The sequence below is a fragment of the Eschrichtius robustus genome, chromosome 20, assembly GCF_028021215.1.
Source record: "Eschrichtius robustus isolate mEscRob2 chromosome 20, mEscRob2.pri, whole genome shotgun sequence".
In the NCBI taxonomy this organism is placed as follows: Eukaryota; Metazoa; Chordata; class Mammalia; order Artiodactyla; family Eschrichtiidae; genus Eschrichtius; species Eschrichtius robustus.
Window position 1 is genome coordinate 57,611,445 of NC_090843.1, and position 26,193 is coordinate 57,637,637.

Here is a 26,193-nt window from a genome sequence, read left to right on the forward strand (position 1 = left end):
CTAACATGCTTCCCTCTGAGGAGTACATGGAATGAGATGGGGAAGGAACTCTTTTTTAACCACGTGTATTTCTATATTTATTTGCAGTTTTGTAAGGTACGTGTATTAGTGTTGTAACCTAAAACATAACGCATGCAGAACTAGGGGATTTTACCCCTTCTCGGTGAACTCTCCTTAACCCCTTAGATGCAGACGGGTTACCTGCACACACCTTCGTCAGCTCACAGCTTTCTCCCTTCAGCCGATGGCAGAGAATGTGAGCACAGCCTCAAACCATTTGCTCCTACGCAGAATCAAGCTAAAAGAAGGGTTATTGGAAAAGGCGGTGCTTCTCCATCCAGCGAGACATCAGAATCACCTGGGACGTTTCCTGAAAGGCAGACCCCCCCCCACCCCCGCGCCCCACCCCCAGGACTGGCCTGTGCTAGATAGAGTGCTGCTCAAAAACCAGCAGGGCGATCCAGAGAGGACCCCTTGCTTTAAGGGCCACACCTCTGGGGATCTCCGCCTCTAGCCTTGGATCTGGTCGGGCCAGGGCAGCACCCCTCAACACTGCCCCTGGGGGTTGGTCTTTTCCATCCAACTCTCAACTTTGGCAGGGGTGGCTACAAAATTGCCCTTTTGCACAGTTCAGGACTTAACCACCCCACCTCAGCCTTCCTCTCTGGGGTCCCTGAATGAGAGAGAGAAAGGGGTAGGTGGGATCCCCCAGCTGGTGCCAGCAATGGCTCATCTATGCTGCAGTTGAGGCTGGTGTGAGGGGAGCCTGTCAAGCATATGAACAGTGGTAGAAGGGAAGCTGAGGATGAGGATCTACAGAGCAGCATCTGAGAAACTTCAGTTAGGATTTAGGGCCCAGTTAAACCTGACTCCCTAAAAGAGCCAGAAGTTTTTCTCCTTCATAACATACACAACATACATGTATATGTATGTATGTATGTATGTAATGGACCATTTCCCTTTTTGCCCTGTCTACCAGGAAGCTCAGAAATCATATTTACCCTCATAGCTAATACATCTGTTTCTCCTATTTTTACCTTTGGTATCACGTTCTATTTTCCTACCCTTATTATTTGCAAAACTGCTTCAAATATTTCCTATAGAGATGGGGCAGACATAAAGAAATCCAATGAATATTCATTCACACAGCATTTCTTATCGGCAAACCTCTCTGAAGGTCACTGCCAGAGCCCAGTTCTGTCCACGGCTCCATGAACATGAATGAAGTGTCCTCACTATTTTCTTTAGAGACCATTGTGCTGCCCGACAGGACTGAGACAGCCCAGGGGAGTGGTCAGGGCTGGGCTACATTTGCAAGTTCTCTTTCTGGGTCTGTCAGTGACCTTGGCCGGAGCTCCAGCCCCGCCCCACCCCACCCCCAGGCCCATTCTTCACTAAGACTCTGGAGCCTTGATTTGCAGGTTCCTCCAAGGCCCCTTTCAGGTCACTCTATCCTGTGGGGTGGGGGATGCAGGGCGGGGAAGAAGTATCTGACCTTACCAGACCCATCCCTATGCTCCCACCCGGTCTCCCTCCTCACCCGGGTCCCAAATAACCAGGCCACACACCAGGTTTCAAGTATCTGTCTCTTCCTTTCACTCTCTCAAAAGAAAAAATAAATAAATTGCAGAAGGCGGCAGCATTTCCAGTCTTCCCCTGGCTCCCGGACACCCTACCCCCAACCCTGTCCCCCCCTCCCACATTCCCACTCCCTAGACCCATCCCTCCCCATTCCCCCAAAAAAAAAATCCCAGAAAAAAAAAAAAAAAAAAAAGCCACAGTTAGACCTTCCACTCATGCAAACCGGCAAAGAAAAAAGGTGGGGGGCATGTAGAAAGCAGGGGGCTCACAGTGGAGTCCCCCTACTTATCCCCCCAAAAACCACCTTTGAGAAGAAAAAAAATGGAAAAAAATAAATGAGAAATCAAGGGACAGGGGGAGTTATGATGGGGGCAGGGATGACCCCAGACCCTGCCTCGGGAGAGCGCGGAGGCCTGTAGCCCTGCATCCCTGCAGCGGGGTGCTCCTTGAGGGGGGCCCTGACTTCCGGAATGTGTGTGGGAGAAGATGGGGGAAGGCAGGTGGCCCCTGGTGGGTCTGTGTGTGCGTTGGGGGCGGGCAGGGGTGAGGGGTCCTAAGGAGCTAGGGCTCGGGATCAGGAACCCAGGGCTCCCCCCCCCAGACCCCAGGTTCCTGGGGTTCAGGAGTCCAGTTCTGGGGTGCGGGGATACATGCAGAGGAGTGTCCCCCCTCCAATGGGCTGGATCCAGTTAGAAAGGAAATAAATAAGAAGGGGTGGGAGGGAGGCTGGAGGTGCGAAGGGCGTGGGCAATTCAGTCCAGACCAAGGGCCTGGGCGATGGAGGCGGGGCGAGTCCAGGCCAAGCCAGGGCAGGAATCAGAGTCTCTCTCGGGCTGGGACCCAGATGTAGGGGCCTGAGAGGTCCTCGATGACGCGCTTCACCTTGTGGTAGATCTCCTCAAAGCTGTCTCCCTCCACGATGGCTGGGGGTAGGGGGGAGCAGGGAGTCAGGCCCAGAGGGGCACCTTTTTCTAATTCTCCTATCCACTTGCCACGGGGCTGCACCCACCCAAAGGGGACACCTCTCTCTAAACCACCCACCCAGTGGGGGCCCCCTCTTTGAATCTGAGCCAAGGGTGCCTCGTGTGCACCTCACCTGAGAAGCACTCTGTGAACTCCTGCTCCAGCTTGGCGGCTCTGTCGAAGGCTTTGCGGGCTTGCTCCTCTGTGATCCGCTTATTAATCTCTCTGTGGAGGAGAGTGAGAGACACACAGACCTGAGGGTGGGTCCTGCCCCACCTTTTATCCCCTCCATCCAGGGCTGTGAAGTCGCAACCAGTATTTTCTTATCTGGAGCACGAAGAAAAAAATACAATTCCCAATATCCTCTGGGGCCACAGACGGGCCCCCTCCCCATGACCCACTCCAGCCGGGTGTGGCCACTCCAGGGACCTCTCCAGAGCCTCATCCTTCCAGCCGGCAGCCCCAGTGAAGGACTTCAGACCCTAACTCCCGACAGCCCCCAGGCCCTGGCTCGGCCTAGCAGGTGTGTACCCCAGGGGTTGCTGGGAGTTGTAGTCCTGCCTAACCCGGGGCAGGAGAAAAGGAAAGAGGCCTGGGATTCCCTGTATCCTCTGGGTTCCAGCTCTAGGTGCAGATTTCCCTCAAGGGCTGCCGGAGCTGCTGTCCAGGGTTCTCAGGGGACAGTTCAACACAGAGGCCTTCTGAGGCCCAGAGCCCCAGGTGTGGGCGAGCAGAGGGGAAGCCCCCTGGGACCATACTCACAGCACATTCTCCAGGGAGCGGGGGCGGATGAAGATGGCGATAGGGTGCAGGTGGGCCGCCTGCAGCCGCCGCACGGCATTGGCCGAGACATCGAGGATGCAGTGCTTCCCCTGGGGGCGGGCAGGGTGGGCGGAGGCGGACCAGCAGGTGGCGGGAAAGGACAGACACAGGCGCCAGGACAGGACACAGTGCATGGAAAGGTGGGGAACGGGGGATTGGCCGAAAGGGGAGTGACATGGGTGTTGAAAGACACGTGGACATAGAGAGTTGAGACAGGAAGGGTATGGATAGACAGAATGAAAGACAGAGAGAAAAAGGCGAGGGGCAGACGGAGAGCAAGGGAAGGGCCAGCACAGGAGGGAGGGAGTGGGGGGAAGGAGGGAGGTGTGAGGAACCAAAAGATGGGGCACAGCAAGAGGCGGGGGGAGGTGGGGAGTGGCGAGAAGCAAAGAAAAAGGAGAAAGGAAGTAGGATAGAGGGAGGAGGGAGGGGAGGACGGACAGAGGACAGACAGATGGAAGGAACAAGGAGAGACAGATGGGAGGGAGGAGATGCAGATGGAGAAAGGAGCCATGGAGGGAGAGGGCAGGGTGGGGGCAGCAGGGAGAAGGTGGTGGCAGAGGAGTGGGAGGGGAGAGGGGAGAGGGCCAAAGGGGAGCCGGCAGAAGGGAGGGACCGAGTTGGGGGAGGCCGAGCCACCAAAGGCAAGGCCACAGGAAGAGAGGTGAAATGGGGCAAGGAGGAGGGCAGGGGAGGAGAGGGGACAGATGGCAGAGCAGAGTTTGGGGTCAGGGACCGAGGGAGGGAGGGAGGCAGGGGGAGCGGGGCACCAGAGAGCAGCCAGTCAGACAGAGTTGCCCAAGAGGAGAAGGAGGCGGAGGAGCGGAGTGGAGACCCAGCAGGGAAGAGACAGAGAGAGAGAGAGTTAGAGAGAGCTGAAGGAAGGCCACGGGGGGCGGGGAGGAAGAGGACGGTGCCGCGGCTCCTACCTGCTCGGCCACCTCGCGCACGGACTGGACGCTGGTTCCATACAGGTGGCTGTTGTACTGGCCGGCCTCAATGAACTTGTGCGCCTGGATGTCCTTCTCCATTTTCTCCCGGGATGACACAAAGTGGTAATCCCGGCCATCTATCTCATACTCCCGCTTGGGCCGTGTCGTATCTGCCAGGAAGTCACCCCACCACCCAAAGATCTAACCACCATCCCTCTAGCTTAAACCCTGCCTACAGTGACCCCCCCGCCACAGAGTGCCCAGCCAGTCCTTCAAGGAAGGGGGCAGCTGGGGAGACTGAGACCCAGGAGGGGCAGAGCCACCTTCCTCAGCAACCCCGGGTCCTCCGAGTCCCCGGCCTGGAAAGGTCACCGTGGAACATGAGGGTGGCTGAGCAGCACCCTTCTCTGAGAACCTCTGTGTCCGGCTGCATCCCAATGCCCGGAAGCGGCTCTGCCTGTGTGACCCCTTGGGCCCCCCCACCCATTCCAAGGCCCCGGCACTCACGGGGAACACAGGATCCAAACTTGTCGGGGAACTCGGAGAGGAGATCATCATTGGCGCGGTCCTTGGTGGGCCCGAGGATGATGATGGGGCGAGCGTAGTGCACTGAGGAGAGAGGGCGGGGTCAGGCGGGGAGCAGAGCAGGAGCAGGAGTGGCTGGGCCAGGTCGCAGCGCCAGACCTCACCTTCCATCTGTGTCACCGTCTCGTAGCTCAGAACCGAGTCTTCTCGACCTAGTGGGAGGCAGGGCGTCGGCAAGGGGGCTCTGAGGCAGGGGACCCGGGGCCCTGTGCTGCCGTCCCGAGGACTCAGGCGAGGCTCAGGGCCCCTCTCACCTCAGGTCTTCCCAAACGGACCCTACGTACCCTGTGATCCAGAGCTGGAGCCCCAATCCTAGGAAGAAAGAGCAGGCCATGCGATCGGTCAAGAGTCCAGCCCCACGAGCCCCCCACTCTTCCACCCAAACTCACGGCCTCCTCTACCTACCTTGGCCTTTAACCTTGACCACTCCCGTCGCTCAACCCTGTGGGATACATGGAGGGATGGTGGAAGGGGCGTGTAGGGAAACACCCAGTGAGGAGCCCGAGGGCCCCACCCCGGGCCAGCTGAGAACCCCATCTCTCAGCAGCCCCTGGGCCCCGTGCTCCTAAATGAGGCATTTGCCAGAAGTGCTCATGTGAGTCAAGGTGCCCGGGAAGGTCCAGCAGACAGATTCCCAAGAAGTCAGTGGGCAGACCCATGTCCTCCCTACTGGCTGCCCACCCTGGGGACCTTGGGAGCGTCAGTGCCTGGGGCAGGGAGGCTCACCGCCGTTTGCTGGGGATAAAGCCGATGTCATCAGTCTCGCTGTCAGAGTGGACCCGCCGCGCCTGCCACCACTCCTCATCACTGGCGTCGATGACATGCAGCACATCCCCAAAGCGGAAGCTCAGGGCCTGGCTCAGGAAACCACAGTCCTTGGTCTTGTCGTAGTCAAACAGGGCCCTGGAGGGCAGGCGGCCTTCGGTCAGAGCCTGGTGAGGACTCCGTCCCCCAAGACCCAACCTGGAGGTTCTGCCCCGGGGTCTATAGACAAGCGCGGCCGCTGATGGCTCTCCCACAGGTGCCGTGGATTCTGAGAAACCCAAGAACTGTGTGGGGACCAAAAGCGCTACCAAAACTCATAATCACCATAACTATGAACTGTCATTCAGTCCACACTGTGTCAAGGATCAGACAGGCTATGGATTCAGTGCAATTTCTAGAGTAAGATCTAGAACGGCACCCTCCCAAGAAAGCAGTTGCAGTATGCACACACGTCACAGTCACAGGGGTAACGGGGACTCAAACTCGTAGGGAAAGAAAAAAAGATCACTCTTTGCAAACTCTGGTTACCCTCAGCAGTATGAAACTCCTGTAAGTCACAACCCCTGAGGTCAGGACAAGGGAAGGAATGACCGCAGAGATGGCAGAGATGTTGAGCAGAGCACTGGGGCTAGAAAGATGGGAAGGGACCCCAGGATTGCCCGGCATCACCTGGGAGTCAGAACTGACCAGCCCTGGGAGCCAGCCGAACCCTGCAGAGAGGAAAGGGCCAAACGAGGCTCCGGTTTGAGCCGGGCATCTGGGCGGATGGAGGTGCCATTCAGGGAGAGAGAACACTGACTGGGTGGGACAGAGAGCACGAGTGCACGGGAGAAAGAGGTGAGCTCACAGTTTGGGACGTGTTGAGTGTGAATGCCTGTGGGACATCCCCATGGACGTGTCCAGAAAGCAGATGGCCAGAACTGCAGGTCTAGACCTCGAGGAAGAGGTCAGGCCAGAGCTGACAGCTCTGAGAGACATCTGCAGAGCGAGTGGCAGGTGAGGCCATGGGAGTGGATGGGCCCCCAAAGGGAGAGAAGGGAAAAAGCATCAGACACAGCGCCTGTGCCTGCGGAGAATGAGAAAGAGGAGCCAATGGGAGAAGGAGCCCTAAGAAGGTAGCAAAATGCCACCGGAGAGATGGGGACAGACTGGAGAGAGCGGTTGTCCACCTCCCCTAGACTGCATTATCCCACGGGGCTGGGCAGGCTGCGGCAGTATATTCCAAAAGCCGAGAGGCCCCCTGCTCTGCCAGGCATTAACCTTTGAGTTACCTGATTGTGGGACAGCTGGGGGTGCCAGGGGAGGTGCCAGGGTGACCGGGGCTAGTGGCAGTAGGGATCATAGGGAGTACTTCACAATGCCAACCTGTGCGGAACGCCAGCTGAGTGTCGGGCCGGCAGGGGTTGGGGGAGGGGGGGGCCGGCAGGATTGAGGGGGAAAGCTGGCTGGGGGACGAGGGGCACAGGAGGACGAGGAGCCCAGCCTGGGAAGCGTCCGACCTGATGTAGAAACCCCTTTTGGGATTGCTTCGCAGGGAGGCAGTCCCTGAGCCCAGGCTGCTGTTCATGAGCTGTTCCCGAAGGTCGTGGATCTTGGCCTCGAACCGGCTGTACTCTGAGGAAGGACAAGGTGGTTCCTGAGCTCGGGCCCCACACTACCGCCACCCTCCCTCTCCCCCTGCTGAAGCCAGGAGCCGAGGAGACAGAGAGCTGAGCCCACGAGAAGGCGCGATTCAGGCCCGATACCTTCCGGTTTATACTGAGCGATGATCGTGACTGTCTGACCCGCGTTCTTCAGGGCAATGGCAGCCTGCTCATGGCTGGCGTTGCGGAGGTCAACACCATTGACCTAGAGAGCAGGAGAGGCTGAGTCACTGGAGATGCGGGCCAGGCTCCAGCCTACAGGGCTCTGCCCTCAGGGGAGGGGGTGGTCCGGGCAGGGGCTGGCCTTCCCTCACCGAGAGGATCTGGTCCCCCTTCCGCAGCTCCCCACTGAGGTCCGCAGGGCCCCCGGCCAGGATGAAGGAGATGAAGATGCCTTCACCGTCCTCGCCACCCACGATGTTGAAGCCCAGGCCCGTGGAGCCCCGGTGGATCACGATCCGCCTCGGTTCTCGGGGGATGTCTTCCTCCCCGAGCAGGTCCTTGGCCACCGGGGAGTAGCGCCGAGGGGAGGTGGGGGTCATGGCTGTGGGGTAGTCAGTGCCCAGGTAGCTGCTATGACTGATCTCGTTGTCCAGGTGCTGGGAATAGGCTGGGGGAAGACGTAGGCGAAAGGATGAGATGGAAGTGCGTAGAAGAAGACAGCGCCCACCACCCCACCTCCTCCCTAGGGAATCAGCAGAGCCAGACCCAGGGGAAGGGGAAGCTACTGTGCCAGAGAAACAAGGCTGGGGTGGTAAAGGGGGCGTCAGGTCACAGCAATGTCAGGGGCAGGAATTCACAGGTGACGTAGGGGTTGGTGCTCCTAGGGGACAGTGGATCTGAAGGGTACGTGACCTCGGTATGGCAGGGATCACGGAGCCAAGGAGAATATTAATACCAGGCTTTGGGGTTTTTCGTTTGGTTGTAGCATCTCTCAAATCCCTTCATCTATGAAATTCCTCTCCCTTTTTTTTTTCCCCCTCTTGGCCATTCATTTGTTGAAAAAACTAGGGCCCTTGTCTAGCAGAATTTCCCACATTCTACTAGGGAAATTCTAATAGGTAAATCACTGCTTGCATCCCTGTCCCTGGGGTGTTAACCTGCTCCTCTGCCCTGTATCTCCTGTACACTGGTCATCCGAAAAGAGACTCAAGTTCAGTTTTGGCAAGACTATTTCATAGGTGGTGCTGAGTACTTTCTGCATCATGACAGGATGCAATAATGTCCGGTTGCCTTTTCTTAGGTAAGACAAATCTGTAGGTTCAGGTATTGTCAGCCTGATCCATCCATTATAAAGCTCCCCATCAGGCTTTCACCTAAGAGATTTAGCAGCCACTGATGATCGCTGCCTGGTCCTCAGAGTTCACTGGGGACAGCAAAATAGCGCCAATATTCTACGTTGTTTTTTTTTTTTTTTTTGAGGGAGGAACATTTATTAGTGAGAATTCGTCTGTAAAAAAGAACGTTCCCGGGCTTCCCTGGTGGTGTAGTGGTTAAGAATCCGCCTGCCAATGCAGGGGACACAGGTTCGAGCCCTGGTCCGGGAAGATCCCACATGCCACGGAGCAACTAAGCCTGTGCGCCACAACTACTGAGCCTGCGCTCTAGAGCACGCGAGCCACAACTACGGAGCCCGCATGCCACAGCTACTGAAGCCCGTGTGCCTAGAGCCTGTGCTCCGCAACAAAGAGAAGCCACCACAATGAGAAGCCCGCGCACTGCAAAGAGTAGCCCCTGCTCGTTGCAACTAGAGAAAGCCCGCACGCAGCAACGAAGATCCAACGCAGCCAAAAAATAAATAAAGAGATAAGATTAAAAAAAAAAAAGAACGTTCCCATATCAACCATTTGGTTACTCTAAGGTGCAGTTTGTACAGGAAGGGAGAATAAATGCTTGACTCTTTCCCTTTATTTGCCAGTTTTCAGAATGGATGAGTTCTCTAGCATCCTCTAAAGGTACCCAATTGTTTTGAAGTATCATTATAATCCTGTAGATTTTAATATATTTAATGAGTTTTGGTTGAATGGCCAGTTTCAACTTGACTTCTGTGTCTTTGACACGACCCTTTCATATCTTCCTTGCTTTCTAGTATGAAAGATGTTACAAGCTCATCTTGCACATTTCTTGCTCAAGATTTGGAATTGGCCCTTTCTCCAAGGAGCCAAGGTTCCTTTTGGTAGGTTATGGTGTTTAGAAACAAGACCATGTGATTTTAATATGGTCTTGCAGTATGATTTCAGATTTGGTTGGAGCAGTCACATCTCGTTATTCTTTACCAAAAATTTCTTAGCTATTCTCCCAAATGTATTTTTCCAGTTGGGGGTAGGGGGGACATTAAAATTCTGATGAGGACTGCATAAAATGTAGAGATTAAAAAAAAAAAAAATGTAGAGATTAACTTGTAGACGATTGAGATCTTTAGCATATTATGCTTTTTGCGTCAGGAAGCATGATGTGACTCTCCAATTCTTCAGTCTTCTTTTATGTCCTTCAGTAAAGTTTCATCATTTTCTTCATGTAAATCTTACACACTTCTTGTCAAGCTTATTTTTCTAAGAATTTTATAGAGCTTTTCTCCTATGGCAAAAGGGATCTTTTTACCCATTACATTTTATGGCCACTTTCTTAACCCTACATATTATTTCTAAGTTCTTCGGTTAATTCACTTAGATTTTAATCTAGATGGACGAAAGTATAATTTACAAATAAGGATAAGTTTGTTTCTTCCTTTTCAAATGTAGCATCTATTTATTCTTTTTCTCTTGCTACACTGCCTGAAAGCTCTAAAGCAGTGATTCTCAAGCAGGGTAATTTCACCTCCCAGGGGACATTTGGCAGTGTCTCAAGACATTCTTGGTTGTTCTCACTGGTGGGGAGGGGTACCATTGTCATCTGATACACAGAGGCCAGGGCTGCTGTTAAACATCCTACAGGGCACAGAACAACCCCCTACAACAAAGACTATCAACAGTCCCAACACTGAGAAACCCCGCTCTAAAGCAAAGTGGAATAACAGCAGCAGGAAGAGGCATCCTTGCCTAGTTCCTAACTTAATGTACACACTGCTAGGATTTTATCATTGTAATGTGTTCATTGTTAGTTTTTGATAACTATTCTTCAATCACGTTGAGGAAAATTCTTCTGTTCCTAGTATACTAAGTTTCCCTCCAAAAATAGGATGATGAATTTCATCAAATGACTTTTCCACATCTATTTGAAATGAACTTACCCTTTTTCTCCCTTAACTTTTTAATACAATAAATCATACTAAGAGGTTTCATAATATGGAACCATCTTTAATTCCCTGAAACAAACCCTACCTTGTGACAATGTTATTCCCTTAATATTCTGCTGTGTTTGTTGTGCAACTATGTTATTAGATACTTTTACATCTCTGTTCAGAAGCAAAATTGGCCTATACTTTCCTTCTTCTTCTTCTTCTTTTTTTTTTTTTTTTTTTTTTTTTTGCCACACCGCGCGGCTTGCAGGATCTTAGTTCTGCGACCAGGGATTGAAGCCAGGCCACGGCAGTCAAAGCCCAGAATCCTAACCGTTAGGTCACCAGGGAACTCCCACTTTCCTTCTTTTATATAATCTTTGTGACCATTTTCAAATGCCCTCATAAAATGAAATGTGAGATTTTATCTTTTCTTATATGCAAAAAGAGCATAAGAATTATCTATCCCATGAGGATTTGATAAAATTAGCCATAAAACCATCTGGGCCTTGTGCCTTCCGGGGGAGGAACTATTGACAATCTTTTCTAGTTCTTTGATGGTGACCGATTTTCCATCTATTCTCCAACCACAGGAGGTGACAGAGGTTGTGGCCAGTTCAGGGGAAATATCTGAAGAGGAATGGTCACCAGGGATGTCATGGGGTGACTGAGATGGGGCATGGGCAGCTCTGGGGTTTGGAGGGCTCTCACAGGTTGTGATGTCTGGGGGAGCATAGCTGTCACTCAGGTAGGCATTGCTGGGCTTGGCCACCTTTAGGTAGACAACATCATACGTGTTCTTCAGGGCTGCCACGGCATCCTCGTGCATGACGTCCTCCAGCCCCACACTGTTGACCTAGGGTCAAGGGAAGCAGAGCTCAGACAGGACCAGAAACATCCTCAAGACGGATGCACTGAGGGCGAGCCGATAAAGAAGCCTGGGCCTGCTCAGGACCAGTAGGCAAGACCTAAGTGTGGGCTAGAAAAGTGATGGGGGTCCTCACCGCCAGGATCTTGTCTCCAATCTGCAACCTCCCATCCTTGTGGGCAGCACCCCCTTCGATAATCTTGGTTACATAGATGCTGTTATCTCCGGGGATGTGCTGGTTCCCTACACCTCCAGCGATGCTGAAGCCAAGACCTAGGTGGAGGCGAAGGCAGAGGTGGGTGCCCAGGTACCGGGGGAGCAGGCCTTGGGGCAGCAGACAGTGGGATGGGGGTGGAGACATAACGGGTTACTACCTTTAGGCCCCTTGATGAGCTTGATCTCCATGAGCTTCTCAGCCGGGGGCTTCCGGCGCATGACGTAGAGGCGGACGATGGAGCCTGCCTCCTTGAGGGCCTCCACCGCGGCTGAGTGGGTCACCTCCCGCACGTCCACTTCGTTTACAAACAAGATGCTATCGTTGACCCTGAGGGCAGCAAGGTGGGCCTGAGCCAGGAGCTTCCTGCTGCCCTGGCCCTCCCTTTCAAGGGAACCAGCATCCTAACCCCTGTCTCTTCTCCCCACCTGAGACGGCCATCCTGGGCAGCAGCCCCACCAGGAATGATCTTGGTGATGAAAATGGATGGGTCGTCACCGACGTGTGGGTTATCAGTGCCACCTGCGATGCTGAAGCCCAGACCTGAGTTACCCTGGGCAGAAGGAGGGGAAGAGGGTCAGCTCCCCTCACCACCCACTCTAGACAGGGCAAGAGGGTCGGGGAGTGGTGGTGACCAGAGCAGGAAGGGGCAGGGTTAAGAGGCTGGCCACACAGAAACCGCGGGCACAAAGAGAAGCGAGGCACAGACGGGGAGCGAAGGGGGAGGACCTCGGATGGAGAAGCCTGCTCACCCTTTCCAATGTGATCTCCTCGTATTCCATTTCCCCCTCCGTCCCGTTCACCTGCAACTCCAGCACGGGCCAGAAACACGAGAGCAGTGAGACAGACTTCCTACCTGAGAACCTGGGCCTACCCTGGCTGCTGGGACCCAGGCCCTCCCTGTCTCCCTCCTCTCTTCTGTAATGGCCACAAAATCTATAAACAACTCACATATCCCGGGGCTTCTAAGGTATCTGTGTTGACAATCACAGGGGGAGAATTGGCCTGTGAGGGGGAAAAAGGAGACGAAAAGCTGCCTGAACCTTGGCTCAAGAGGGAGCCAGTAACCAAGAGTCCCACCGGCCTGGCTACCTTCTCAGCCTCTTAACCCAGCCCGCTCTGCTACCCTTGACTCCCTGAAGGACCCAGCCTCAGTCCATGTTACATACACACACACATACACATGCTGGACCCAATTCTGCCCAGCCCAGGCCCCCTGCATGTGGAAGGAGGTGTCTGAGAAGGAGGAAGGGAGAGACAGCCAGATGGGGGAGCAGCAGATGGTAAAGGGTTGGGGGGGGGGCCGCCTTGAGGGGAGGAAGCGTCTCACCGGATGTAACACCACAGAGTGTTACATGCCTTATGTGCTACACACAGACACCACAGGGCTTATGTCCCCTGGGTCCTGCTCCCCCTTCCTGCCCCCATCCCTGTCCCTATCGGCCCACATACACCCAGATACCTTCATAACCCTCCCTCAGATTTGCCCCTCCTTTTCACACACATTTGCCCTAAACCCTGGGCCCCGGGAATCCGGGGTTCCCCCAGATGCAGGCCGCACCCTCCCTCTCGCCCACCCACCATTCAATCTACTCCTTCCTCTAGGGACCCTGTTGCCTAGCAACGGTATCGAAGCCCAGCCAAGGCCTGGGGAGACCCACCTCCTGGAGGCCCCGTCGCCAGGACAACAGGAGGGGGAGATGGGGCGTGGCCTAAGGGCAACCAGATTCCCAAAGGCAGAAGGGATCCTCTAGCCCCGCCTTTCCTGACCTGGGCCCCGCCTCCCCTCCCCCCCACCGCCCCGTTAGCCCGGCAGAAATAAGTCCAGGCTGAGGAGGATTGAGGGCGCAGCGCACCCTGAATAACTTCCCTTCCTCCCTCCCGTACGCCCCTCACCCTATGCAGTGCAAAGCACATCAGGAAAGGGGAGTGGTGAAAGACATCCGGGTCCTATCCTCTCATCTACTCTCCGCCCGCCCACCACTTCATCCGGGAAAGGGTTAAAGTGGGGTGTGCCCAGGTCCCTGACGTCAGTCGCCTCGACGCAGCAGGGTCTCTAGACTCCAGGGCGGAGCCCGCTTTAGGCCGGTCCTAGGGGCTTCCCCAATTGCCTGGGCAACCGAAGCCACGTTTCCATGGCAATGGGGGAAGGCGGCCAAAAGCCTCCTTCCGGGGTCCCCAACCTATCTCCTCCTTAAACAAGTATTTATTTGGAGCCTACCAAGCGCGAGGCACTCATCACGGATTCCCCAGACTCCTCGCTCTCTCCTTCCAAAGGGGTCCCTCCTCTCTCCTACTGCTATTTGTCCATACTACACATTTTCAAGCTCTATAGTTGATTTCATATCCATAAATCTATTAACACCATCCTCCGACCCTTCAAATCTCAGCAGATGCTAACTGTCCAACCAATAGCCACTGACTGCCGAACTCTCATCCACACGTCCATCCTCTATCCCACAGCCTATCCTCAATCGCCATCCCCATCCTTATCCTAGAATTTCCTTTCCCAGGCCCCATCTTGTATCCGCAACTACCTTCATCTGTGTCCCCTCCCTCTCTCTACCCCACCCGATATCCTCCATCTACATCTCTGCCCCACCCTTCAGTTCCCATCTTCCATTCTCCATCTGCTTGCTTCCCTGTCCACTTCCCTGTCCACATCCTCCCATCCGGGCCCATCCCTTATCCGTCTCCTGCTCTTATCCTCCACCTTAATTTCTGATTCCCCAGAGAAATCAGCACCACTCTCCCTTAGTTCATCCTCAAACCCTCAAGATTCTATGACCAAATCACAATCCTTCATTCTCAACCCATTCCCCCTCTCCTCTGAAAACTGAGGCTTCTCCTGTCCCCCAGCTCAGGCCTTGTCGTGGGACCTCCCTCCCACACTCATGGCCTCCAGCACTCTCTCCTTCCACTTCCCTCTGCTTCCTGGGCTCAGATTCCAAATCTCCCTAGTTCTGTACTAACTACCACCTTCTCTCCTCTTCCCCTTCCCCAGGGACTTAATGGCCCCATCTTGGGGGAAAAAAAGCATCTCTAGTCTTCTTCACTCCTTGCAGCCCCCAGAGTTTCACAGGAATGCTCTACACCATCTCCTCATCTCCAGAGCCTTCCTTTCCTTCCTCTCAATCAGCTCGACCTGCTGCCCTGATTTCACAGTCTCATCCTTGTCTGTCTCCTGGCCCAGGACCTCTTACCCTTCTGTTGCCTCTCCACTTTGCTACCTGCCTGAGAACAGTCTTTTTCTCCCTCTCCAATTCCTCTCCTACCACATCCTTCTCACCCCAGAACCTACTGCTGCCCCCTCTCTGCCTCTTCATCTCCAGGCTCAGAAACCTCCTCACCATCTTCTTGGTGAAATGTCAACAACCCCCCCTTCCCAGAACATCCCACAAGATCCTAGAATCTCACCTCTGACCCCACAGTGTTCCCCTGAATCTCCCTGCTAGCCTGGTACACTCCATCCTCCCCAGCCTGTGCCCCCAGAAGAGGAGATTGAGGGGGAAGTAGTTGGGAAGTGGCCTGGAGAATGGAAGGTCTCAGAAACAAGGGTCTTGGGTAACAAGACTGGAGAAGGGAAAACATACTGTGAGCACAGAAGAGAAGGGGAAACAGGTGGTGGTGAATAATAATGGGGGGACACGGGGCGGGGTGGGGGGGCAGAAAGAAATCCGGGTGGAGGTGAGAGCCCAAGAGGAGGGGAGAGGGGAGGCATAGGAGGAAAGGAGAGAAGTGATGAGTAGGGAAGGGGGTAGCTGGGAGAGGGGGAGCCGGCTGCGGCTGGGCTGCCGAGGCAGAGGACTGATCAGGCCGCAGAGGGCCTGAGATGGGGATCAGGGAGAGGGAGAAAGAGAGTGCGTGGGAGGAAGAGAAAGACAGCATCTAGAACCAGCCTGCCAGCCAACAGGGAGGGAAAGGCAGCGAGGGGGGTGGCGCACAGGAGGGGTGCAAAGGCCGGAGCAGGGGATGGAGGCAGAAAGGCCCGGGCGACTAGTCTCAGGCCAGACAGATGGAAAGGGCTGGAGAACCAGGCCCAGAGGCCGGAAGTGGTGGGGGGAGGAGGCAGCGAAGGGACAAGAGCAAATGAGGGCAGCGCTCTGGCCGCAGAAAATGGAAATGGAGGTGGAGGGTGTGAAGGAATGAAGAGGGCTGGGGCGCAGAGAGCATCCTGGGGGATGCACACATCTCAACACACGTGCGCACAGACACGCAGACACACACACACACACACACACACTCCTGGCTGTAAGCCCTACACCCACTCCCAATTGCTTGGCCTCCGTTTCTCCTCTTTGGTAACCAGGTGTTTCCAACGCCCCAAATGCCCCCTCCCTCCCCCGGCCCCAGGAGCCCAAGCCCAGCTCCCCAGCCCCGGCCACCCCCCACCTACGGCTCACGCCCTACCGGGCCTTGGGGGATGTTGTAGCTCCGAGGCTCCGAGGGCCGCACTGGGGAGGGGGCCGCCTGAGTCTCCTACCTTGAGGGGGGAGAAGTGGGCGTGGCCCACGACCCCTTGGACGGCCTCGAGGTGGGACAAGTTCCTCTCCGCCACGTGCACCAGCTCGGGGGCGTTTACCTGGTTGGGGAGGTGGGCCGGGCTGTGCTCCAGAGGGGGCGTGTCTTCATCTTGGTAGCGGTATTTCTGGGGATGGGGACGGAGGCGTCACAGGGGCCGGACCAGCGCCTCGGGCTCCAGGCTGCCCGCCCCGGCGCGCCTCCTCTTCCCCCCGCCAGTGCAGTGCGGAAGGCCCTGGGGCCTGACCAGCTCCTCCCCCTCCCTGTCCTCCAGCCCATTGGCTCCCCTCTCTCCACCTCCCCACATCCCCCTCTCCCGCCAGGGCCTCGGCACCTCTCCTCTCTTCCCAAAGCCCTGCCCCATCCCCCAACTCCTTCAACTCCCAGCCTAGGACCCCCGCCTTCTACCCAGCACACTCCCTCCTCCGGCGTCCGTTTCCTCACCAGAGCTCCAGCCCCTCTGACACGTGCACCCCCGTTCTCTACATCCATCCCCAGCGTCCTTGCTTTCCTCATCAGCTTCCCCCCATTTCCTCTTTACCTCAATCCCACTGCCTCCTTCCAGTTGCTTCTCCCACTCTGTACCCCACCCCACCCTCCTTGCCTCAGTCTCCCCACTGCAGCCTCTACCCCTGGAATGAGTGGCTCTCCAGCACCTTGCAGGCCCCAGGCAGGGACAGCAGTCAAGCCCTTCAACTAGCCGGTACCTGGCGTCAGCCCCCCTGGCAGGACAAAGCTAAACCCGTCCAGCTGGCCTCGCTGGTTCCCAGGTCATCGGCAAAGGGGCCCCAGGAGTCTACGCCCGCCTCTACAAACGCCCACAGCCCAGGCAGCTAATCGGATATACTAGAAGGAGAAGGGGGAGAAAGGGGGAGGAACAGAGACAGTAGGGCTCACAAGGGGGGCAGGAATGGGTGTCAGCTTCCAGGTTTGCTGACTACGGAAGGGGGTAGAGCCTCAGAATGAATTCCTGGTCTCCCTCCGGCCTCTTGGAGTGAAAGACCCAACCTGACCCCTGACTCCCTTCCTAACTAACCACGTGCCATCTCAAGGGCCTCCCATACTACCTTAATAGGGACACCAGTAAATGAGATTAACTGGGGACCAGAGAGAGGAAAAGGGCAGCTGGAGATACTGAAGGGCAGCGCCCCTGCCTAGGTCCTCCCACATCTGCCTCTGCTCCCATAGGAGCAAAACCTCCCCAACACCAGGCTCCATGGCGGAGGGGGAGGCTACCATATGCAGGGCTCCCTCAGAGACTGGAGAAGACAGAATACACTCCCCAGTACACGTGGGTGAAAAGAGAAGGCAAGATTTCCCTCTCAAAAAAAGTATCTGAGAAACTGAGAGGACCCCAACATTTGGAGACCAACAGTTACAAGGTCAAACTGGAGGAAACTTATCAAGGTCAATGCCTGATGCTACAGTATGATTCTGAAAATTCTGAGGATGAGGAACCAAGGCTGAGGATGTAATCCAACTTTGGCCGTGGTTAAGGATGAAGGAAGAGAATAGGAAGAGGAAGATGGTACATGGACTCTCAAACCCAGGACACAGAGACAGCTGGGATCAGGAGCACCTTGATACATTTGAAGAGCCTTAAAGAAAGAAAACAGGGGCTCATCAAGGTACACTCTGTTTTCTGGCCTTGGAGAGAGACTTGACTCGGAGACAGTCTTGGAGAGAGAATCCCAAGCTCCCTCCAGGTTTTGATATCATGAACACCAAAAGTGGAGAAGAAGGGAAGCTAGGGGAAGTATAAGCTAAATAATCCTCCTCAAAGCTGGGCCCTCCTGGATAACAGAATTCGATGAAATGAAAGAGGTTGTCATTCCACACCCTGAAAAGGTGGTCTTCAGCCTGGACAGTGCGAGAGCTGAGGGACAGAGCCCCAGAACTGGAGGGGCCAGGGAGAAAGGGAGGAGGCAGCTCTGGTGCCCCCACTTCACAAGGCCCCCAGTTCCCTGCATGATACATGAGGCAGGGCCAAGGGTTGCAGCTTCAAGTTTTGGAGTCAGAGGAAGGGTTTGAGCCCAATGCCCCTCCATCTTCACCCCACCTCACACAGAAAATTCCTGAATCTCGATGAACTGTCAGGGTGCACATAACGAAAATGGAAGTTTGCAAAGGGACATTTCATTGTTTATTCTAGATAGGAGATGAAAGTAAATTTGTAGCACAGTGAGACTGCAGACACCTCTCCCCGCCCCATCCCCATGGGGGGCGGGGGGTGTCTAGGACTGAGGAAAAGGCTCCTCCTGACTGGAGGACAAGGTGAGGGAGATGGGGAACAAGGAAAGGGTACCAAAGTTCCCAGAATGTGGCTGGAGGAGGTTAGGGCCTGTGCTCAGTCCCTGGACATTTTCTAAGTAAATGTAGTAAGGAAAAACCTCTGGAGAGGTGGGGTTGGGAGAGAGTCATTCGGAAACTGCAAACTGGTAGGTGGGGGTCAGGGTCAGCACCTCTCATCCCAGATGACAGGACAACTAAAGCAGGACAGGCAAGAAAGGAGGATCCCCTCTTTTACCCTACAGGGACTCAGGGCCGCCGCGGGGCGACAGCTCCAGTGCTATTGGGATCAAGTCTGAACCCCCAATATATTAAGGCACAGGATAAATCAAAAGGCTGGGGGTCACTGTTGTTCTTTCCCCCTTGGCTCCCTCCTCACCGGAGCCCCAGTTACAAGAATGACCTGGAACCCAGCCTTGTACCCCCAGAATAGAGGGGTGTGAGTGAAAGTGGATGATCATAGGAGGGGCGACCCACTGCGCCTGTCCGCGAGACACTGCAACCCAGAGACCCCGCCAAGCAGAAGGAAGAGCGGAAGCACTTGAAGCTTGCACCCTGAGATTTGGGGGGTCCGGGAAGAGGGGAGCGGGGCCGGAGCCCGTACCGCGGCACGTACCACGCAGAGACACATGGAGGCGAATCTGTTCCGAGCCGACATGGAGAAGGGGAGGGGGACTGAGGGGAAGGGGTGGGTGGGAGAGCAAGGGTCCCGGGGTTGGGGGAGGGGGAGGGGCAGAGGGGCGGGGGCTGCGGCGGCCGCGGCAACTGGAGGCTGCAGCCTGGGGGGTGGGGGGAAACGGCGCCTGCGCAGTGCGGGAGAGCGTCACGATGGGAGAGAAGGGGTGAGGGGAGACCCTCTTAGCCATCAACTTCCCTGGTTCCAGCTGTTTCTCTGTGCACTTCACCTTCCACAGTATATTCCTATTCCTTTACAAATAGACTCAATCCTAAAATTTACCAATTTATCGCTCTGGTTCTCTGGGATTAGATTCTATCTAATCTCCCACCCCTAAAATCACCAGGCCCTAACTATTACAAAACCTCACTGGACTCTTAGGGTGCAGGGAAGGAAGCAGCACTTCTCCCTCACTTCAGAAGGACCCCCAAGGGATCTAAACTGCCTCCCACAATCCCCTCCCCCCAACCTCCCCAAAGATTGTTAATGTATACAACATCCCCACAGATGCTAAGACACCTCCTATTCTAACCAGCGGGAAAGCCCCACATGATAGCCAGACAACGCTTTCCAAGAGTTGAAGGACCACGGATCCTGTTGTGCCCTCAAATTAATCTACCCTTTAAATCATCCCTATTAAAATTATATCTATTCCCCCAATCCACTGACAGAGACCTTGAAATTAGTGCAACTATTACCCTTGCTCTAATGTAAACACCCAAATAAGCAGTCCTCAAATTTGTTTGGGGTCCCCTGTCCAAATCCTTGAACCTAATGAGATACTCATGAGTTTCTAATATACCATTCCCCAATACCACCAAATCCCATTTCAGGGAATACTTAATGTAATTTAAAGCTGACCTTCTAAATTCAATTGAAACCTCTTCAATTTATTACCAAACCTTTAAATTAAGAGATGTTTCCCTATTCCTTTTCTTTCCCCCTTAAATGCATACATTACTCCCTTTTCTGGCTGCCCTCCCCTACATCTCAACATTCCCCCCACCATGATTCTGAATTTTAACTTTGTTGGAAGATTCCTCCCCAATATATCTATCTCCCCCACACCCAAGTCTCAAAAAATTTTTACCAAATTAAGATCTGGCCTGCAACTTGCAGTGACCCACAAATCTCCCATAACACCCCAAAATGACTGCCTCAGATGTCTTGCATTCTGTCCCAAACTGAACCTGAAAGCATCTCTTCCAAATATTCTCCCATTGAACGCCCACCGTTCCAACTCTTAAAGCCCAGTGAGCAGTCTCCTAAAATCTGCTTCTCTGGCTTTTCTAAAACGCCTACATATGGTAGAGAGGACAGACTTCCCTAGAACCTGACCCATGCCCCCTCTCTCCCCGTTGGTTGGAATCTGTTAGATGCGCCCCCGAGATGACCCCCAAGGTCCTAGTTTCATATCTGGATAGAATGCTTGGATCCGGGAGCCAGTGCGGAATGGTCTGAACTCGAACTTCCTTCTAGAAAAGAAAATGCACAGGCCCCAGTTCTCCACCAGTGGGCGCTGTGGCCCATTAAGACCCTCCCCCATCCCCCATTTCCTTTTTCCCTCCATTTTCCGTTTCCCCGTTGCCTGGCAACGCAGCAATCCAGGACTTTGCTGTCGCCTAGCAACCGTCTCCCTGGAACATAGAGCTGAGGTAGGAGGTTTTGCTCTGATGAAATCCGAACAGGCCTCCATCTTAGGAAAACTGAGACGTCAGATCGCCCAACCCCCGGATTCTCCTTTCCAAAGACCCCCGCGCCCCGCAGTTTCTTAGACAACAAGCCCCTCAAACCCTGTCTCCTTTCGGCACATGGGACCACGCCACGCCCCTGCCGGGTCAGCCCCGCCCTCATTTCGGGCCGGTTACCCAGGCCTAAGGCCCCGCCCCTTTCGTTGCCCGCCACCCTTGGTAGAGTAAGCCAGACCCCGCCCACCTGCCTCCAGGAGACCGCGCCTCCGTCCACTTCCCGCCCATTCGCTCCCCCGGCCTCGCCCACACTGCCCCTCCGCCACGCCCCAGTCGGCCAATGAATGAGGCCGTTGGCCACACTGCCCCGCCCCCGGCATCTTAGCTTTGCCCAATAAGGACCACCCGGAGGGTTTAACCGCTTCGCCTCCGGGACTCTGGCCAAATACCCCCGGTCTTTCCCCACTTTCCCCCCTCCCCCACTTGTTCTGCTCCGCCCCCCGCCACCCTCGCCCGGCCCTCAAGTTCGCCACGCAACTTCAGTCGTCGCCGGTTACCATGGCAACGGCGGCAGCAGCGCGGGGAGAAGGGGGAGGGACGGGGGTGGAGTGGGAGAAAGAGATGCTCAGAGACAAGAGATACAGGCCGAGAGCTAGGCACAGAGTAAGACTAAGTGATAGCTATAAAGGCAGAGTTAGCACAAAGCACAGGACCTGGCACATTGTAGGCATTCAATAAATGATCCTTAAATTACTGCGGCAGAAGTCTAAATATAGGCAATGAAAGATGGAGGACTCAGACGGAGCTGGGAAGCTCAACGACCGCAAAGCATGAGCACCCTCTACCCCACCCAGCATTTTGGGGGGGAACAAGTGCCATGTGCCCCCTGCTGGCTCCTCCTAAGCTAACCCTCCGCTGCCCTGGATAGAGATGAACCACAACTCCCAACAGCCCCAGGGGCAGCAACTCGCCAACACTGACGGATCTTGCGCCTCAAGGCCTTATGGGACTTCGAGTCCCCGCCATCCCGAGACTGACAAGTTTTCCGGCCAAGGAACGTGGCAAGCCTGGGTCTCCACACCTCTGTAAAACCACAAAATGCATGATCCTCTCTGCGCAAGACTCCTTCCTTCGGGGATGCTCAACCCTGGGCTCCATCGAAGAAGCAGGATTCTTGAAGGGAGATGAATAAACCCATCCTCCCGGAATAGCTGCCATTGCAGGCAAGCCCCTCACCCTTGCTCGCGTATGTGTGTTCACATGTTGGAAGCAGAGCCCACACGTTCCAACTGGCTTTCGTGTACACCTGCACATAAGGGACCATAGCCAGGGAGCCTAAGGCTAAGAGGCAGGCTAAAGGCAGGAGACAGGAGGAACTGAGAATCAGACAGACATTAAAGGAGAGCAGGCCAGAGAAACTGAGGCACAAAAATCCACTGAAACTACAGGGATGGGAAGAAGAAGCAGTATGGGAGAAAGCCCAAAGCCCACAAAATGGGGGATAAGCAAGTAGCCCTGGAGAGGCGGTGGGGGCTTGGACTTAAAGGTCCCCAGCCCCCAGTCTCCTCCATCCATGCTCACACATGCATGACGCATGTGTAGATGCATGTGTATACACATATGTGAGTTTGTGGCAGGGAACATGTGTGTCCTCAGCTCCCTCCCCTGAGAATCTGCAGTTCCCACTAAATATAACCCCCTCCCCAGCCTGTGACTCACCCAGACCCCGCCTCCCCGGCCCCCACTTCCTGTCCCACCCCCCAACCCCCAGCTGCCTGCCACCCGCCCAAGCCTCCCTCCACACACCAGGCATCCAGCTTTCCAGTCCCAGAGTCTTACAGCCAAGACCTAGGTATTCTGCATCCCACCAGAAGCTTGCTAGTGCTCCCCATCCAAGATCTCCTGCACTTGCCAGGCTCCAACCACAGGGACACCCTTGTACAGATCTTCACTGCTGCCAGCCCGGCCTTTCTCCTACACCTTCTCACCCCAGTAACCTTAAATCCAGGTGTCTTCCCCCACCTTGATCCCAAGTGTCAGGGGTGACAGGAACATTCCCCTCCATCTGCTCTTCTCCCTCTTTCTCAACCAGGCGTAGATTCAGTGTGGGAGGAAATGGGGATGTTGGGCACCTGCCTGGGCCACCCCCAAATTTTGCACCACGCACCTGGTGCCCCTCCTCAAATCCCCTCTCCCCAAACCTCTCATCCTCCTCCTCAGGAGCTGGCAACCTCAGCTGCTGCAACCTTCTACCTCCCAAGGGAGTACCCCAAATCCTAACCTCACCTGGTCCATTCCCTCAGGTGATCCTATGTCAGGCCCCAGCTCTCTGACAACTCCCAAGTATCCCCATTCCACATGATCGAACCCTAAATTGACAGTTCCCTCCAGTTGAGAGCACCCCCAAATGTATCAGCCATGAGACGCTTCTTTTATAGCCTGAAGGCCCACCCCTTCCCTGCCAGCTGACACCCCCAGACCAGTCAGGTACTCACAACCAGTAACCTTCTACCCTCAAGCCAGGAGCCCCGTGAAATTGGGCAAGGCACCTGGAAGCCAGCTCGTCCCCCAAGAGGGAAGAGGTCCCCCCCGCCATGTAGTCCACCTTCTAACATACAGCAAGCAGGACTCCCATGTGAGCCAGGCTTCTCCTTAAATAAGTCTCCCTCAAACATCATTGGTGAACCTCAAAATCCACCAGATCCCCCAAGTCACAGAATACCCCCAATTTTCCATTACCCTCAAAGGTCTCACTCCAGGGGGCACCTGTGGCCAAACCCAGCATTTTCTCAGATGTGAACCCCCAAACTAAATTATGACCCCCGCAGATACATCGTCTGATGCTCTCACCCCAGGGCCCCCAGCCGCGGATTAGGCCTGACTAAACCCTCCCCACGAACTCATACCCTCCCCGCAGTTTATAGGTCCCCCCTCATGCTTACCTTGGTTGTCACTATACAGAGACAGTCCATGTTGGGGGGCCTGGCCGCGGCGGCGGGTAAGGGGCTCTGACTTCATCGGAGTTTCGTTCCTCCCCTCCGTGGGTTCTCACCCCTCCCCCCTCCGCACCCCACTTTTGCAGGGGGGGCCAGGATGGGGGGAGGGGTGAGAGGGGAAAGAGGGGGTTGGAGAAGGGAAGGGTAGGGGAGCGTGGGAGGGAGGGGAAGGGGGCCCTAAAAAGGGGTCCCCAATGGAGGGGAGGGGGCTTAGGGAGCACACCCCGATTCTCAGGAGGGGCGGGGGCACCGGGGGCTGGCAGCCCCGGAGTTCGGGGGCTGGGGCATGAGCTGAGGTGGGGGAGGGGAACTGGATTTCGGGGAGCCCCGGGGTAGGGGGGGGTCTTGCCTAACGGCCAGGGGCTAGGGGCCGTGGCGGGGGAGTGGGGTGGGGGGGGGTCGGAGGCGGCAGCGGCCGAGGGAGCCGTGGAGCCGAGGAGGGAAGGGGAGAGAGGAGGAGAGAGGAAGCAGGGGGAGGGAGGGAGGGAGCGAGGAGCGAGAATGGGGGGGGGGGTGCCTTGGCAGAGTTAACTGCTTCCGCGCTGGCAGGAACCCGGATAATGGGAAAGGAGAAGGAAGCAGGAGCCCAGAGGCCCTGAGACAAACATGGAGTCTCGGCCAGCCACCAGCGATGACAGCACAGGCAGTGAGGAGGGAGTTCATTTCTCAGACAACGAGGCACACACAGATGGGCTGGGGGCACCCGGGGTTGTTGAGATACTGGAGAAAGGCCATGGTAGGGGGTAGGGAGTGAGGGAGGGGCTGGCAGGAGGGAATCCCTGGGGGCCTAGTGCTCCCTCAGGATTCACAGGAGGAAGCCTGAAAAGTGACTGTGTCCTAGACTCTTTAGTGCCTGAAACTGGGGCAGGTAAACAAGAGCAGGAAGCAAGAGGGCGAAGGGGCTACAGGACCGGAAAGAGTGCATTCTCCTTGCCCCTGACTCAGGATGTTGTCCCCAGGGCCCCCAAGTCTCAGGTTCATATTAGCAGTACTTTGGTCCCCCTCCAGCCCTGCCTGCTCCCTCGGGAAGTCAGGCCCCCACCCTCACCCCTTTACCTGACTCTCTGAGATGGAAGCCTCATAATAGTCCAGGATGTCTGTCACAGGAACAGAGCTGAATTAGCTCTCCCACCGCCCCCCCCACCCCATCCCCCCGCCTCCCTGGCTGCCCCTGCCATCACCTCCCCTCCGCCTGCCTGGTAAGGACAGAGGAACTCCTCTAGCCAAGGCTGGTGACCTGCATGCTGATGGATAACCCCTGCCCAGGGCTCCTGCTTGTACCAAATGATCTCCAGGCTCCGAACCAGCCCCCAAGTTCAGTAATTGCCCTCACAGGCACAGGCCAGCCCTTTTCACCACCGCCCCCCAGAAAACTGGGGCTACTCACCCAGTAAGGCCTGGAAGAGGTCACTGTGCAGCACCGTGAGGAGAGGGGGTGCCCATCGCAATAGTGGGGGGGCCAGGAGCCAGAGGGCTGACCTGGGAGCTGGTGAAATGCAAGTGAGGGGGGGATTGGGACAAGGAAGAGATAGAGGGACCAACACACTCACCTCCTCTTCCCCAGCCTTTGCCCTCTCATCCCAGACTCTCTGCAAAGGTCCAGAGAGAAGGATCCCTGGGTCCCAGCCCCCTGCCAGCCCCCAGGCCTCTCCTTCACAAGGACTCCTGTTTTTCACCTCTTGGTCCTGGTCCCTCAGACATCTCTGTCTTCTCTCACTTTAATCTCTCTAATCCACCGGGGTCGGAGCTGAGCTGTCTTCTCCCCACCCAGCCTGAGCTGTCAGGTAAAGTAGGCAGGCTTGACCCGCCCACCATCCCATTCTTCCCAGGTCCCAGGCACCACCGCCACCACCGCCACCACCACCTTCCCCCTCACACGCTGGCCCCTCTCCCCAAAGCCAGGCATGACTGCAACAATTTCCTGAGGACCGGGAAGAGGGTCACCCCCAAGGGGCTCTGCTCTCACAGCTCAAAAGGAAAGGAAGCTGTCACTCTCTCCTCCTGGGCCTGTCCCCAGTGAGAATGGCAAAAAGAGGGGCATAAATTAGCTGGGACTTCTTGACCCAGAGCTAGACGCACGCGCGCACGTGCGTGCGTGTGTGTGTGTGTGTGTGTGTGTGTGTATGTGTGTGTGTGTGTGAAGGGGACGGGACATGAGAATTCCTACAGTTCCTCTCGGGAATGGGAAGAATCCATCTGCCCAGAGGTCCAGAGGTCTGCCCTGAGCACATGGTCTCAGGAAAGAACAAGAGGGTGCAGAGAGATGTTCAGGAAGGTCTCAGAGGTCCTAAGGGGGAGGCAGCAAACCTCGGGGTCCTTCCTACTGTGAAAATTTTAGTGTTTCCAGAGTTAGTGACAACTCCGACATCTCAGGATAATATGCCTGAGCCATTCACACCCACCTTGAGTCACCCACCCCACTATTATTTTTTA

General features: G+C 55.5%; 1 protein-coding gene across 5 annotated transcripts; it reads right to left on the reverse strand.

Annotated features, from left to right (window-relative positions):
* Positions 1 to 1,757: 1,757 nt before the first annotated feature.
* DLG4 (discs large MAGUK scaffold protein 4) lies at positions 1,758 to 24,403 on the reverse strand. Of its 5 annotated transcripts, none has more exons than XM_068530159.1 (20): positions 23,707 to 24,402; positions 16,074 to 16,238; positions 12,542 to 12,595; positions 12,343 to 12,399; positions 12,019 to 12,143; positions 11,751 to 11,920; positions 11,513 to 11,649; positions 11,220 to 11,364; positions 7,606 to 7,901; positions 7,394 to 7,496; positions 7,148 to 7,262; positions 5,610 to 5,786; positions 5,289 to 5,325; positions 5,168 to 5,195; positions 4,988 to 5,035; positions 4,806 to 4,907; positions 4,296 to 4,468; positions 3,307 to 3,416; positions 2,678 to 2,769; positions 1,758 to 2,504 (listed from the first exon to the last, which is right to left on the reverse strand). In XM_068530159.1, exons 1-20 carry the CDS (start codon positions 23,734 to 23,736, stop codon positions 2,398 to 2,400), a joined length of 2,271 nt encoding a protein of 756 aa, XP_068386260.1. In that variant the 5' UTR covers positions 23,737 to 24,402; the 3' UTR covers positions 1,758 to 2,397. The 5 variants fall into 5 exon arrangements, with proteins under 5 accessions (XP_068386260.1, XP_068386261.1, XP_068386262.1 ...); XM_068530160.1 differs by having other exon boundaries at positions 12,343 to 12,393; positions 23,707 to 24,401; XM_068530161.1 differs by having other exon boundaries at positions 16,173 to 16,238; positions 23,707 to 24,400.
* Positions 24,404 to 26,193: the final 1,790 nt, after the last annotated feature.